We start from the raw sequence: 17,129 nt of genomic DNA, 5'->3' as shown, positions 1-17,129 counted from the left end.
TTCCGAGCTCCTAGAAAAGAGGGCATTATTGGAGGAAACAGGGACATATGGGTTTAGGGAGGGACTGGCCCTCCTTAAGAAGGACTTATGGAAGGTATGAGAGTAAAATTACTGGAAAGAACAAGTTTTCGCCTATGTAACGGTGGAATGCATTTTGTGGGCGGGGTTATGTTTTGGTGGGCGAGGTCTTCTACATTGCCAAAACATGGGCGGTATTATTACTATTGGAGGAAGAGGCCGTGCTCTCGTGGGCGGGGTTAATATTTGGGGGCGGGGTTATAGTTGCTTGTGTCAGTGCGGCTCTCAGCTGTAGTCCAAGTCCGCTCTGAGTGTGTTCCCGTCGGGCCCAGCAATCCCCTCCCTCCGCTGAGCTCTACCGGTGCTTCCGCTTGCTGCGCCCCGTACCCACCGGGTCAATGAGCCGCTCTGTTCGCCCAGCGCCGTGCCCGGGCCAATGGACACCAACGATCTGTTCAGCAGCTGCAGGAAGGGAGACATCTTCAGAGTGCGGTGAGGGGCCTGGGGGCAATAAGTGGGCCGGTGGCCACCCGGCCTGGGAGCGGGCACTCGCACCTACCCGGCCTGGGGACTCTTCCCAGCACACCTACACTGCGAGTGAGAGGAGGCATTCACAGTATCAGGGGGCAGCCATTTACCCGGCCTGGGAAGCGGTGGGCACTCGCTTGGGCGGGTTTCATACACTCCCCCTGCTTAGCAATGGGCACTTATGGGGCACATTACACGTATCCCGCCCGGCAGGCTTAACGACTGCATCCCAGTTCCTGCTGCCTGTAACCCCCTCCCAGTTGTGAAATGAATACAATAACACCGTGTAACAGGGGTAGTGTGTGGGGCAGGCAGGCAGGCAGGCAGGGGATAGTGAGTGGCAGGCAGGCATAGTGAGTGGCAGGCAGGCAGGTGATAGTGAGTGGCAGGCAGGCAGGCAGGGATAGTGTGTACCGTGTTATAGTACTTGCTGCTCTTATATTTGTAATTTCAAATCCAGAAGGGGGTTTGGCAGTAAGTGTGTAACGCGCCAGCAGGGGGCAGAGCGGCAGCATGTTATACAACCCCCCCACAACAACCCCCCCTGTCAAATCCTGCTAATGTTTACAAACTGACATTACACAAGGTGTGTGTGTGTATGTATGTATGTGTGTATGTATGTATGTTTGTGTGTGTGTGTATGTGTGTGTGTGTGTGTGTGTGTGTGTGTGTGTGTGTGTGTGTATGTGTGTATTTGTTCGCCACTTCACCAGTTAAAAAAAATGCTTCAAACATAATTACAATACTATGGTTTACATCATAACACTAATTGTGTGCTAGAAATGTGTAGATAATATAAATAAGATGTATAAATATATGATATGTAAATATGTGTAGATGATATGATATAAGTGGTAAATGCGCAGTGTTGTTATTGGCTGGTCACAGTTCCGCCTCTTTATGGGATTTGATGGTCGGTCGGATCAGACTGCGCATCACTTTAGAAACTATCGGAATAGTGAAAGAGATTATTATCTTTTATTTATATCACGACAACAATTATACGCTCACAGGGTCTGACAGACTGAGACGACCCGATGCTTTATGTAACCCCGGGCCGGCTCGCAAGAGCTTACAATCTAGAGAATATAGTAGTGCTCTGGAATGTCAAAATCAGTAAATTATTATTCTTTCAGAAAATGAACCATTTATTAGCTGTTACGCGGTTCTGCTCCGTCTGAATTTATCCTTTTGCGTAATTCTAAGACACCAAAATCATTGCCATTTTCTTTCTCGTTTTGAGGGAATTGTCTGTTTCTCAGCATTTCTGTGTTTTTGTTACTATATTCCTTTAACGACCTGTTTGCCTGGATCTGCTTGGAGGGCCGCCAGCCCGATATCTGGTGACACGAGATACTCTGCGCTCGGCTGCGTTGAGAACATTTTCTCGCCTTTGGACGGCCGCCCGTGTCGCGGGGAGAGGTGTCCGCGATCCCCGTTCATTTCGATTCTTTTCCCCCCGCAGACACCTTGTGGAGCAGAGAGACGTGGAACTGAATGTCCGAGACAAGTGGGACAGTACTCCATTGTAAGTTACGCCAGGAGGAAGGGATGTCATGTAAGGAAGTTTTGTTACTGATTGGGTAGTAGCTAAGTGGAACAGCCTCCCAGCAGAAGTGGTAGAGGGTAATACAGCGTGGGGATGTAAACATGCATGGGATTGGCATATGGCTCCTGAGCAGGAGAAACGTGCGGATTAGGTAAATGTTAAACATAAATATTATATTGTTATATATATTATATATTAAAAAACATAAACATCTCATGGGGAAAAAAATAACATTTTGACAATTTTTTTCCTTCCTCATCTTAAATATGAAGTCAGATCTCGCGTGTTGTTGGCGATGACTCCTCAGAATCCGGAACGTCTCTATAATTATTCTAATTGAGATAACGTGGTGTCTCTTATCGTAATATTTGCGGTCTCGTTGTTTTAGAGCGCGCTGTTGGCGTCACATCTCATGCCCTCTCTCTCTTTTCTTCTGAAAGATACTACGCCTGTCTTTGTGGACATGAAGAACTCGTGCGTTATCTTTTAGCCAACGGTAAGATAAACGTAATAAAACAAATTCCAAGTGAATCGTATCAAAGGCTCTCTGTGCTAAACTGACCAATCGTAGCGTAGCGGCGCTCTCTACGGGTCTACAAACCGTAATTTATTAAAAACCCCGTAATCTGCGGGTTCCAGCTCTGTACGTTTATGATACGGCATTGATCGTTCTGGGAATGTAGTAACCTAGCTTTACCCACCGGTAAAAGCTATAAACGATAGAAGAAACATTACTGTTCTAGAGCTTCTTGATCCGAGGAGAAGTCTTCATTGGCTTTTGGAGTCAAGGAGGGATCTGACAAAATTTGAAAAATAGGGGGTTTTTAAAAAAAATGTTTTGCCTTCTTTTGGTTTAAAAGCAGGTAGGATGGGTAGAAGGGTAGAGCTTGATGGACTTAGGTCTTTTTTCAACCAGAATGGCTTTTTATGTTATCGCTTAATCCATCGTCTTTGGGTTTCTACTGGCTGTACTTGCGGGGGATGCGATCCTATTAGAGGGCGAGGAACGCTTGGTGGCTAAAACCAACGGCGTCCCCGTCAGGACGTTACTCCGTCGAGCTGATCCTTTGTACCATACGGTACGTCTCTGATCTCAACGAGTTCCTCTCCTTCTCTGTCTCAGGCGCAAAGTGTGAAGTGAACACTTTTGACGGCGAGCGCTGTCTGTACGGAGCCTTGAGTGACGCCATCCGCCGGCTGCTGAAAGAATACAAGCAGATAACGGCCAAGTGCATGCAGAGGGATTATTACGATGACTTCCTCCAGAGGTATTTCCTTGATAAGGGGGACGCGGACGGGGGGGGGGCGCTTGGAACGGAGCGGTAATGTCTGGATTCCGGGCGGAATGTTTGATATACCGTGTTATTCCTCCTCGCGTTGCAGACTCTTGGAACAGGGCTCGTACAGCGATACGGTATTCCTCGTGCACGGCGAGTCGTTCTGCGCCCACCGATGCATTCTCAGCGCGCGCAGCCCATACTTCGCCGAAATGTTCGAGACCAAGTGGAAGGGCAAGAAAGTTATTGCGTTGAAGCACCCGCTGGTAAGGCTGGGGGATCGGATAGATATCGCGTCGGCAGTGGTTAGCACATCAGCGCAATATTAACATTCTATATTATCGGTTTATTAATATAGCGCCTTCATATTCCGTAGCGCTGTATTATGGGATCACAGGGGGTTGTGCATAGCGGGCTCGTGAGACACATTGGAAGGAATTTGTTACCCAAATGGCATTTATTCTCTTGGTGTAAATTATTATCCTGTAACTTTGTGTCGTAGAAATATACCCAACGTGTAGATAAGTCCGGTTTGTGAAGCGCGAGTGGTAATTGCCCCGCTGTTTAATAAACGACCTGCTTGTGTTTTTGTTTCCAGATTAACCCAGCTGCCTTCGCCTCTATTCTGCAGTATCTATACACAGGTGAGGGAAAAGCTCCCAACAAGTATCATGAAGCATGTCACGCGTTTAACCTTAGCTCGGAAGTTATGCACGGATTAGGCAGCGATAAATTCTGGATTAGGTCTGGGGTGGCAGGTCCAGGGGCGGGGGGGGGGCAGCAGGGATCCTCCGGCTACTCGATGGTCCAGTTAAATGGGAGATCCCTGATCTCGCTGTGCGCCATGGGTTCCTTTCGCGCTGCTCCTCCTTTACAGGTGGCATGCTGGGATATCACATCATATCCTGATGCCTTTAAGTAAGGTCAGTGGTGCGGAGGGGGGTGGTAGGTGGCCACTGGACCGAAGGTAAATACATCACTGTAGAAAAGGACTATAGCATAGATACAGTAATTGTTAGTGCTTGTTGGTTTGGCTACAATGTATCGATGTTGGCCAGTATTAACATGTCTCTGGTGAGGAGCAGTTTGCCCTTCTGGGCAGGAACCTCAATACTGTGAAGTATAACGTGACTAGTCCATTGAAAACATCTACCCCCTCCTTCTTTTAGAACTTTTATATTGTGATAAATAAACATGTATATTAGAATGTTGACGTTTTTGCTGTAACGTAAGTTATTCTCTCGCTTTATCTCCTGTGGGCGATGTTTACTTGTCTTTCTTCCTCTGGCAGGCCGGATGGACATTGATGTGGAGCATGTCGAAGACTGCAAGAGGTTGGCCAAGCAGTGCCGCCTGCAGGACCTCATTGAGGAGCTGGAGGAGAAGTGTAAGAAGGTTTATGAGTTTGGTACGTGTTTCACGGCTGCACCCGCTTCTTCTACTTTAGGAAAACCTCCGCATGGTGATTAGAGTGTGACGTGCTGGAGATATAAATGATCAGGTCTTTAGACGTGTGGCATTCGGATAAGTTCGGGGGGGGAGTCTGGGAATGTTGGTGTAAGTTAAATGGTAGATCATAATAAAATTGGCTGAATTTTAGGCATATTTTATGGGAAGGTCTGTGAAGATTTTCCGCAAGGTGCCGTAGTTGATTAAATGGCGTATTTTTGTACAAACTACAGTATCGTCCAAACCGGGGACATGCGTAAAGGTCCTGACCGTGGAACCGGCCGGAAACTGTCGTCTGCAGGAGGATTTGGCGATTCTCGCGGATTGTGCCTTGCCGTCTGAACTTCGGGTAAGGTGACCTCCCCTCAGCACTGGCCAGGGGAGGGCTGACACTTTCTTGTGTGGGGAGGTTAAGCCAAGTGGCCCCATTGGCCCCCCCACCCTCCAGGGTAACTCACATATGCACTGGCGCAAGTATTTACACACTCACGCTTACACACACTTATACACTCACGCTAGCACACAGTTGCCCCTCTGCCCCCTGGCACTGGCTGTGTTTGGGAGATGGACCAACAATCCCATCTGTCTAGTTTGGTGTTTTAAACGTTGCTGGTTGTTCCGTTTAATTAAATTCAGAGATTAAACAAGAAATAAATAAATCAGGGGCTCCTGTACTACCTGGCTGACAACCCCCCTCTAGCTTGAGTCCAGCCTGCCTGAGCTATTAAAGGTTTGAAATACCCCGGCTGCCCCCTGGGTCACGGCTACTAAATATAACTTTAATGCTTGGGAGTAAGGAACAGAATGTTTGTTTCCCTCCGCTGGCAAACTTCGCTTTAGAAATGGCCAATGGGACGTAATTATAGAAACGCGGAGGAAGAAAGCCGTGGGTTTCCATCTCTCAGTGGGGTTTATTCACTAAGGCGAGAGTTGGCATTTGAGTTTCCAATAGTGAATTCAGGGAGCTGAAATCAAAATTCAGACTTATGTCCTTGATACAGTGCCTTGCAGTGTGGTTACTGCAGTGCATCGGGATAACATGTTTCCTTTCTACTCTTTAATCTCTTCCGTCTGATTTATTCTTCGGCAGGTTGGGTTCGGGGAGCTCCCCTTCGACAGTACAGACAATTTCAGCAGTTATCCCGATGTGTGCTTCCAGATTGAAGACTACAATTTTCTGTGTCACAAAGTAAGTCCGGGCATGTGCCGACTTTGTATGATGCGGTTTCTGTGAACATACATACGACCGCGTTCTTCATAAAGATGCATAAGGGAGCCATAGAGCAAGGTCTGGGTGTATTGGTATCCATACGGTGCCAACAGACCCACATGGAGCTGAGGTTAGGAGGCTCCCCAAGTTTCCTGATTGTCTCTCCATTGAGCGAGGGAGTTGTGACCTTAAGGACACTCTCGCTACTTTGTTATGAAATAGTTAATTTATTGCTGAAAGTGGATTTCACTAAACCATTGCAGACACGGCCGGAGATTCATCCTGTCCTCTGTATCTTTCATCTTTCCATTTTTTCCTTCAGTCTTTTTTCTGCGGCCGGAGCGATTACTTCAAAGCCCTGCTGGAGGATCATTTCAGCGAGAGCCAAGAGCTGCAGGCGCAGCCCAGCATCCCGGCCATCAAGCTTCACAACATCACAGAGGAGACGTTTCTGCGAGTTTTGTACTATATATACAGCGATGACACCGAGGTGAGACGCTCCTTCTTTCACTGCGTGGAAAAAAGAACTTTTAAACCTCCCCTCCTTTGGGTCTCTGCCCCTCCTTTGGGTCTCTGTTGAAGACTGAGATCTATAACCTGTAGTGGGATCAGAGGATCCTTCCGGTGATTCTGTACACTTTGATTCTGCAACACAGGTGATGTATCCGTGATCTTCAAGCAGAACGGTCCAAGATAGAATCTGTTTATTGGCTGTGATTACGGAGGACTTACACATGGTGTTAAAGGTGCTTTCCTACCAACTCTGATCAGTATAGTAATTACATTCAACATTAGAAACCTCAGTCCTAGTGCTGATGACTATTTTTTTTATCATATAAAATTCTGTCTCATTCATAATGTTTTGCTGGGAACACCTTATTGTCATGTGACGCAAAATAGCCACTGATAGGTTGATAACAGGTTGTATTGGTTCTTTTCTTTCTTTTTTTTTTGATTCATCAGAGAAGAAAAAATAAAATGACAGATCTGCTAAGGTTTATTTGTTCAACATACATGAGGGTAGTTAAGTGGAACAGCACCTTTAACACGAAGTGTATCTGGGCTGCTAAATTGCTGGGTGTGTTATTGGCAGCCGCCACCAGGTGGCACCAGGGCTCTAGTTAGATATATATTTCTGTACATAGATCATGCGTGTTAAAGTCACGCGGTGGCACTCTATATGTACACACAGCCTGTTTAACCCCTTCATGAACTGGCAATTGCTCTGCATATTTATGGGGAGGCCTACCCTCTGCTGATCTCTGCCTGTTCCCTTCCCTTTTCTTCTTCCATGAAGTATTGTGATCGTGCTCGTTGATACCTTGCAGATACTGGGCTGTGTGGCAGCTTTTGTCATTATCACCCGGTGACAGCGCTCCCTAAACCACGAGCCGATACAATGTAACGGACGGGATCCTTCTTTAGGGCCCTCTGTAAATATGTTTAGTTTCCCTTTGACATGTATCGTCTCGTTTAGAAATATTCGCTCGGTCCGTGATTGTCCTCTTCGTTGTGTCTTCTGATCTCCTTCCTTTATAAACGTGTTTCTGTTCCCGCAGCTGTCGCCTGAGAACGCGTACGAGGTGCTGTGCGTGGCCGACATGTACCTGCTGCCTGGGTTAAAGCGCCTGTGCGGGAAGACGCTGGCGCAGATGTTAGATGAAGACAGTGTTATCGGCATCTGGAAGGTGGCAAAGCTCTTCCAGCTGACGCGGCTGGAGGATCAGAGCACGGAGTACATGGCGCGCGTGATCGAGAAGGTATGTTATGACTTGGCCAGAGATCATCAGGGCTCCCTAAACTCTGCATGGAACGTATGGCGGCAGCAGCAACTTGTATTTAGGTTGTTGAGGACTTTTCCGGTTTGTTTTTGTAACTGTTGATTGAACGTTGGCTCAACTCGATGATCAATAATGAAGCCGTAGCGGCTCTTTAATTATTATATTTATGGGGTTTCCAACTCTCTTCGTCCGCAGCTCGTTGATAACGAAGAGTTTGCTGCTGCGGTGCGGGAGGATGCGGCGGCCGTAGAAATGCGTCAGGAGACGGACTCCATACCTCTGATCGATGACATCCGTTTCCACATCACAAGCAACGTGCAGACCTACAGCGCTATAGAGGAGGCTAACCAGAGACTCGATGCCTTAGAGAGGCTGCTGGCCAATTTGGGGCTAGATTGCTAAACCCGATGTGCTCCGATACACTGGGGAATAGGGGGTTTTACATGGTCGTTGGGTATTTAACAGCAACACACACGCTAACAACAAAATGAATTGTCCCCCTGAGCCTCCAAGCTCTTCGCGGTTGGGTCCTGGAGCCGTATCTAATGAATACGTCTGCTTCTCGCATCTAACAGTGAGCTTTAGCGAGCGCGTAGACGCTAGAGATCGGCATGCCGAGATGTGACTATAACTCCTATCACAACAACCCACCCTACTATTGTCTTTGGATGATAGGACCTGCCATTCACCACATGGAATACCTCGTTTAAAAAGAAAATGTTTACTGAAGGACATGCTTTGGAAGTTAATGCTCGCCATGTTCGGTTCTCTAGAGGTCTCGCTAGAGGTTATTCACTAAAGCGGGAGTTTGCACGATGCGTTACAAAGAGCTGGCCCTGCATAATACTTAGTGCAAGAAATTCAATGATTTAACTATACATTGTACGGGGCCAGGCTCTTCAGCTGGGGTTTGCCCTTCATCATGTAAAGGCTGAGACTGTGGCTATCACGCTCCCTCTCTAGTGGATGAACCTCTTTATGAATAAATAAAAACATTGAAGGCCCAGGAAATGTTTGGCTCTCATATTTAAATTCTGCTTCAATTTTATTTCCCACAGGGGCGTGAAAGTTTCTATTATCACAGCACGTTCACTCGGGAATAAACACGCACTTTCTAGTGTCGAGTTGTTTTCTTTATGGATTTCAGTGAGTGCTCGTCGGATATATGATTCTAAGTAGAACTTTGATAGACTGCGTGGCATACAAAGGACGGGACTGGGCAAGCGGCCCCTGGGCCACAAGCTGACAGCACTGCACAACTTGGCGGCATGCTACGCAAGCATCAAAACTTGGCACGCAGCCGCGCTTCTGTCATTAGGCTGCTGCTGCTGGCAACTGTACTAGAAACCCACCTTAAATGTATATAACGAGAGCGGCCCTTTTATCTTTCTGTTACTAGGTTTTTTATTCCTCCCCATTAAGTAATTTCTCTCCTGTTGAGTAAGGGTCCCTTTTTGGTGATACCCCCTGTGAGGACGATGGTGTCAGAAGGGAGAAAGTGAGGGATATTTATTGTAAAGATTATCCCAGGGATAATGATTTCCTGAGAGGTTTGGGGTAAATCACAGAGATGCATTAAGGTTGGATGCCCCAACCTGCCCCCAAAGTCCACGTCAGGGGCTGTTATCCCCCCCCCTGCTGAACATTGGGATATGATGTCATAACCCAGTGCTCCACCTAGCGGCGCCAAGTAAAGCTACTATAGGTGCTGTGCCTATCTAGTATAGTAATAATTTAAAAGGTTGTTATAGGCTTATACTTATATACAGTATATATTATATATTTAATTATATATATATTAAATATAATTATATACTTCATATATATATATATATATATATATACAGTATATATAAATATATAGTACAGTATATTATATACTTCATGTGTATACAGTATATATATATATATATTAAATATAATTATATACTTCATATACAGTATATATTTATATATATAATTATATACTTCATATATATATACAGTATATATAAATATATAGTATAGTATATTATATACTTCATGTGTATACAGTATATATATTCAATTATATATATATTAAATATAATTATATACTTCATATATATATATATATATACAGTATATATTATATATTTATATATATAATATAATTATATACTTCATATATATACAGTATATATATGTATATATAGTACAGTATATTATATACATATATATATATATATACTATATCATATACTTCATATGTATACAGCATATATATAGTATATGTATATAATTAAATATTTATATATTATATATTACTTGTATAACATGTAAATAAAGATATTTTGCCGTGGGATCCCCTTAAAGTGACATCATCCCAATGATTTCTTAAAACATTCCTCTACACGGTGTGATCCTCATCCTTTTATCTTATTAATCCCTTAAGGACGAGCGTGTTTCATCTCCCAGCCCCCCCCCCCATACCTTCATTTAACCACTTGCATGGAATGTGATTGCGGACTGGGAATAACCGGAAAAATGTTTCCGACAGTCTCAGATGACCCTTAATTTCAATATCATCATTAAAATAATTCCAGAAATTCAATGTTTTCGAAGCAAAAGGCAGCAAAAAAATAAATAAATGTGTACAAATCTTTCATCGCCTCTGCCGGCTTCTCCTTTGCTACCGGTCTGCCGGCTAATTAACGAGCAGAGAGGAGACGGCTATTTTTAAAGAGATTGCTTGGGTTCCCTGCGGTTCTTCTGTACAGAAATGAAGCCGAATTCGCCGTTTGACATCCCTGGGATTGAAAACATCATTTTTTTTCTCCTACATTTCATTCCTCTGCATTAATGTAATACCCAAATGAAAATGTGACGCTATTGACATCTTAATTTTATATTTCAAATATCGGCGATGGATGGGAACGAAGGAAACAAAGAAATAAGGATACTTATAGCATAAGAAATTATTCCTCCCCATTATATATGTCCCTCAACATTAACCTTTGCCGATACGTGTGACTATATACAATTAACGGTATGTTTGGGCAATGTAGGAAGCCACCCTCTACCCAAGGGTAGAAATGATGGGCTTTGTAGACTGGGCCACCCATTAGCCCCTTTCAAAAAGAGTTCCTACGCAACTGCCGAGTCGGCGGAATTGGGAATCTGACCCTAGGCGTTCCTGATGGAGAGAAGTAGGGCCTTTAATGTGAAATCTGGGGCTTCTGGAGTTGGACACAAGGGGCGAAGCTGGGACAGAGGCGGTGGGGGTAGTTACGAGCAGACAGGGTGAGGGATAGGAGATGAGGGCACTAGATACCCCCCATCAGGAGGGAGCAATAAATTGTGCAACTTAAAGGGTCAAATCGGAGGAGTTTGCGGGTGTGTTGGCATCAAACGCGATACTCGATCCAGTAGCTCCATGAAATGGCAAGAGATGGGGACGGGTAAAAAACCAAGAAGCCATTTTTTTTAACACTTTAAAGCTCAAAGGGGTACGACATTTACCCCTTGGACTACTTACTAATAAAATAATCTGAATTAAACCCAATCCCTGCCTGCATCAGCCTTCATAATCTTCATCCCAGATGATTTACCCATTTCATGCTGCAATACATGGTGGTTTCATAGCATTGCTCGTCCACCTCGCAGCCGAATGGTTAAACATTGTTCGATCCCCTGAAAATCTGTGTCTTTAATCCGCCCCGTCGGCGGCTCCTTTCTTTGCTCTGCCGATTTGGTTTCGAAGCTTTGGGGGTACTTTGATCTTACGTTAAAAAGGTCTGCAGGGAATGAGCATAGGCAACGTTAAAATAGGACACGCTGCCTCTTATACATGCGTGGCACGGAGGAAGGTGCAGCCTTTCTTTTTCTCCGCAGGCATCGTTTGGCTTTATTTGCTGCTGAATGGCGTACAGGTGCCGGCAGAATTGTGCGCAGCATGTCTCTAACCCTTGGCAGCCTGAGAAGCCCGTAACGCTCCACTTAAACTCATTAGTGTTCTTTTTGTACGCTTTTCTGTGGCTGGCTGCTATCTCTTTTTCTGCCCAAATTAAAGATTATGAATCCGTGGCACCTGGCCATTTATCAGAGTCTTCAAAAAATAAATAAATGCAAAATGCCAATGCTGCTGGATACATAGCTTGACCTAGGTGCTAGAAACCCTAGGGGCACTCACAGGATTGTAGGCTTGCAAACAGGGACGAATGTACCGGTTCGTTTTAGTCTGTCAATTCTAGTTTTGTCAGGGTTTAGTTAGCGGGAGAGAGGGAGAGTGTGTGTATGGTGTTAGAGTGAGTGAATGTGTGTTGGTAAATGGTGTTAGAGTGGGTGAATGTGTGTTGATGAATGGTGTTAGAGTGGGTGAATGTGTGTTGATGAATGGTGTTAGAGTGAGTGAATGTGTGTTGGTGAATGGTGTTAGAGTGAGTGAATGTGTGTTGGTGAATGGTGTTAGAGTGAGTGAATGTGTGTTGGTGTATGGTGTTAGAGTAGGTGAATGTGTTGGTGAATGGCGTTAGCGTGAGTAAATGTGTGTTGGTGTATGGTGTTAGAGTGAGTGAATGTGTGTTGGTGTTAGCGTGAGTAAATGTGTGTTGGTGTTAGCGTGAGTAAATGTGTGTTGGTGTATGGTGTTAGAGTAGGTGAATGTGCGTTGGTGAATGGCGTTAGAGTGAGTAAATGTGTGTTGGTGTATGGTGTTAGAGTGAGTGAATGTGTGTTGGTGTTAGCGTGAGTAAATGTGTGTTGGTGTATGGTGTTAGAGTGAGTGAATGTGTGTTGGTGTTAGCGTGAGTAAATGTGTGTTGGTGTTAGCGTGAGTAAATGTGTGTTGGTGTATGGTGTTAGAGTGAGTGAACGTGTGTTGGTGTTAGAGTGAGTGAACGTGTGTTGGCTATACAAACAGCTAATTTCAAACAATATATCTTTGACCCTGGAATATAAATTGTAAAAGTGAGAGAAAAAAAACATATTTTCAAACTGCAGGATAAAAAAATTCATCCTAAAATGAGTTCTAAATAAAAGGCCTGCTGCTTTTTTATGCAACAGAATCATAGAAATAATTGCAAACTGGCAATCTGAGAGTAAATGTTCTTTTTTTTTTAATGGGAGAACAGACCGGTGAGCACAGCATGACCGGTCGCTCCGATTAGCACAGCAAGACTCCTCTTATGACAATGCGGTAACCCCCCCATCTAGCTCTCGGTACAGAGCCAAACGCAGCAGCGCATGCATTCGTTTGCCAATTACGACTGCCTGGGTGAGCGCAGGACTCAATGCAAGTCTTACAGCTGCAGAATCTGTACTGGGGGTGGGGGTGGGAGAGGAGGGAGCGTATGGGGGGTCATAGCTTGTGTTATTACACATTGAAAAGCGGAATACGCATAAAAAGCTGAGACAGCCGCAGCTCAGAAATGGAAGGCTGATTAGCGGTAAACAGCGAGGCAGATGATGCGCACACACACAACAAAAAAACAAACATAAAAATGGTTTCTGAATTTTAAAACAGTATGTCGTTATGAATCATGATTTTTCCTACTACCGAAGACGGGAGATGTTTAAACTCTCCATAATGTCTAAAGGGTTTGATCACCTAACCCAATGATATAGAGGGCACAATTTAGGATGTTGGATACGTCTCTTACTTAGGTAAAAGTGCTCGATGAATTCTCCGACCAGGTTCTTGACCAAGTTCCCCAGAGCCGAGTCAACATTGGGTTGGTGGACCTCAGTTGGCCAATAATTCAGGGTTCAGCTACTCATTGGTTTACCAGCTGTGTTTTCCATTGTCCTTGGTGCGGCCCAAAGCCTTGACAACCCTTCGTTGATTTCCAATTTTAGCCACTTGTGCCGTACGTTGCAGAGGAGAAATCTCCACCATCGCAAGGACAGACTGGAACCCACTGCGCAAGGGATGGATGCTTTGGCCTCCGTGGGTCTCGTCAGCAAAGTACCGTTAATATCCCTCTAGAGACAGTGAGCTAGGAGGTCCACATGCAAGCCAGGAGGACATTTCTCTGGCTGTCTCTGAATTACCACCATGTGGACCAACTCTGGACTTTAAAGTCCTAAGCCTATGACCTAAACATGCTACCTTATGATTTTGTAATGGAGACTGGGAATAGCCCTGTAGAATCAAACGTACAAAACATTAAAATAACTTCCATAACATTATAAAAAAGAAAGCGGATGATCATTTTCTAATCCCATTTGCCTCTCGGCAAAAATAACAGGTCTACGTCAATAGAGCAGATCATGAGATGCAAGATCATTAATGAATCCAGCTTAGGGCTAATGTTAGACGTTTGTTTTCTTAAACCGTGTCTCACACACAGAACCGTTTCAGTCTTTGTTCTAGTTTTATATTCTGGATCCACATTGTGCCAATCCTATGCGTGTTTAAATCCCCTCACTGTATTAACCTCTGCCACTTCTGCTGGGAGGCTGTTCCACTTATCTCCCACCTCTCAGCAAAATAAAACTTCCTTACTTTGCATCTAATCCCCTGACCCTCTAATTTTAGATTATGACCTGTTGCCCTAACATTTCTTCTCTTTTGAAATAAACTTCAATTTTTCCCTGTTTTCACCCCAACCCACCCCCCCCCCGAAAATTGTCATTCGCCCTACAAAGAGCAGAACGGGTATCATTCTTGGAAAAAAAAAACCTTTTTATTGTTAGCGACAGGGTTTACATACCTTTGGCAATCGTACATTTTTGCCTCTAGAAGGATACATTACAGAGCTGCGTGATACAATATAACAGAAACGACATTCTAAGGATTATTCAATAAACACGGCGCTGGAGAGATAAAAAATACAAAAATCAGGGGAAATAGAAAAGGTTAAGTTTTACGGTTTTAATATTTGCTCCTTTTAACACAAGGTGCACAATTATTTACCCACATTACTAGAATGCGTCACCGCACGGACAATCCAACCATGCTTTATTCCTTATTTTACTCGGGATTTCTATGGTAAAATCCAGATATTATATTACCAATCAAGACACGTATCAGTTTAGTCATAAACACTAAAATTGTGAGCCTTATGATGTCACTTGCTGAAAAATTCATTGTAAAAATGGGGTAGATTTGCTAAAAAAATTATTTATAAAATTGTACAATGGAGCCGAAAAGAGTTTGGGTTAAAATTAGGGGAGAACTGTCAAAAATGGGTAAAAAAAAAAAAAAAAAGTATATTGAGAGTGAGTGGAGTCATTGTTAACCAGTTCCATGTCCCTCTTATGGATTTTCTAGATTTTGGTAAATATTGGGTGTAGAATATGAGAATAATAATGTAACCACTAAAGGAAATGCCGCCATATTGCATTCGAAACAAAGGGAAGTATCCAAAAGTAACGGGACGTCTTGGTTCGAGCGCCACTGGAAGAACGTCCTGATCAAGCAGAGATTTACGTGATTACGGAAACTCTAAATCCAAGAGTCAACGGACTCATTATTATTATTATTACCTTTATTTATATGGCGCCAACAATTTCCGTAGCGCTTCTCACAGTCCGTCCATTCAAACGAAACTAGGACAGACCAAGACGACCGGAGACATCATGTAACGAGGGCCTGGCTTGCAAGCTTACAATTTTAAACGGAGTTTTGGGCAGAATTTGTCACATACTGCTAATTTGGCCACAGCGCGGGGTATCTATCAGCTCCGCGGACAATAACCACACAGCGCGGTGCTAAGGATCATTTCACCCATAAAGTATCCAGGTTCCCCGAGAGATATGGATGTTTCCCATCGTAAAGACACCACGCAGGCGTAGAAGTTGATTATAAAACTCACTTTTATTGTCAGATGGAGTTTGTATTAATAAAAATCCATAGTTGTAGTTAGTAGAATTTGATACAAAGTGTCAGGCGGAGGATTTTCACCGGAAAACATGGCGGGTCGTCAAAGAAAGAAACGCGCGGCATTATTGCCACTGATGGGGGGGGGTGGGCGGAAAACAAACAATATATATAAAGAGAACGTGCGTATGCAAAGCCTCATCAGCCCCAGAGTTCTTCTCGTGTCTTCGCTGACGCATTCGACACATTAATGGGATGTTCGGGATTATGGATGCCGGCGCAGCTGTGTTGTCGTGTTTTCATGCTGCGGAAAGCACGCGATCCATACAAATGAACACAACCGAGCGGCAAAGGGGGTCCGACGACGCCTCGGCGCCTGGTTAGCCAATGCCGGTATCTTTGGAGCGGGAATGACCCGTTATGGTTTTGTAGGTTGGGGTCATTATCTACTAAACTGTCCGGACATCAAAGATGGGTGCTATTGATTCCAATCTCTTCCCCAAAGGGTGCTACAGAATCAGGCATTTGGTACCAAATCAGGGGCCGCACAATATTAACTTAAGGTGGTCTCGCTCGGGACATACGGTTCTAAAACGCCGACGACAGCCAAAGTTCTCTTACTTTGTTAGTTTTACTAAACCATAGCTTAGTCATGTGGTTATTCCTATAAAAGTCAGAATAAAAATATACTAACTTAGTCTTTTAGCTGAAACCCTAGGATCTTGAGTTAAGAATTAATCATATTTGCATGATTTGCCTCAATATATTTATCCCTTTAAACTGATACGGGATAGGTAGAAAATTGCAGAATATATGTAACAGCGCATTATTATATTTTATTTTAGGGTGATTTACGCGATATACATGCTGTAGTGTGAAAAGTTTTCCTATCCCTATCTGCAAAAGGTAGAAATGCCTTAAAGTAACCCATTAAGCATTAGAGTGTCATAAATGACTCCTTTTTAGGACAGAAAATAATGAATTGTGTAAAAAATATATTTGTCCTCTACTCCAAGGGTTAATCGCATATCTCTCTCGTCTTCCTACTACTTCCTACTTTTCACTTTTTCCTTTTCTACAAAAAAAAAAAAAACCAGAACGTCAGCAATTCCTCCGGGATGCCGACGAGCAACCACTTTCTATCCGAGCGGAAACCTCCGAGGTCACATCTAACGGCCCCGATCCCACGTACCTGCCACGTGGCCACATTTACTAAAACAATATTAGTAAAGAGAGCGGCTCATACAGCGTTGAGATAGACATAAAGCTACCCAGAACCTAAGACGAGGCCGAGGGCCGATTACAGGTTCGAGTCTTTACATCCGGAAAGGAACGCGCAGACAAGGGGGGGGGGGGGGGGAATGGTTCTTATCAGCCGTCAAATTCTATGTTTCTATACAGCCCTGTATGGAAGAAAGTGCCTGCGATACCGGATTATTAACGCGCGCCTGCTCCAGATCTCTCGTTTCTCCCCGATTCCAGATACACGATGGGCTCTACTGACTAAGCGTTGAGTTGTGGGTCACCTCGACATTCG

At 44.3% G+C, this 17,129-nt stretch overlaps 1 protein-coding gene across 1 annotated transcript; it reads left to right on the top strand.

Annotated features, from left to right (window-relative positions):
• Nucleotides 1–281: 281 nt before the first annotated feature.
• Nucleotides 282–8,530, top strand: ABTB1 (ankyrin repeat and BTB domain containing 1). Its single transcript, XM_053469584.1, has 12 exons — nt 282–510; nt 2,012–2,074; nt 2,536–2,591; nt 3,219–3,363; nt 3,479–3,638; nt 3,971–4,016; nt 4,664–4,780; nt 5,055–5,170; nt 5,912–6,010; nt 6,354–6,521; nt 7,591–7,791; nt 8,008–8,530. The coding sequence occupies exons 1-12, from the start codon at nt 455–457 to the stop codon at nt 8,212–8,214; spliced, it is 1,434 nt and encodes a 477-aa protein (XP_053325559.1). The 5' UTR covers nt 282–454; the 3' UTR covers nt 8,215–8,530.
• The last annotated feature ends 8,599 nt before the right edge of the window (nt 8,531–17,129 follow it).

This window comes from Spea bombifrons, chromosome 6 (genome assembly GCF_027358695.1).
Source record: "Spea bombifrons isolate aSpeBom1 chromosome 6, aSpeBom1.2.pri, whole genome shotgun sequence".
Classification (NCBI taxonomy): Eukaryota; Metazoa; Chordata; class Amphibia; order Anura; family Pelobatidae; genus Spea; species Spea bombifrons.
Note: the sequence above shows the minus strand (reverse complement) of the source record. Positions and strands in the feature narration are given on the sequence as shown.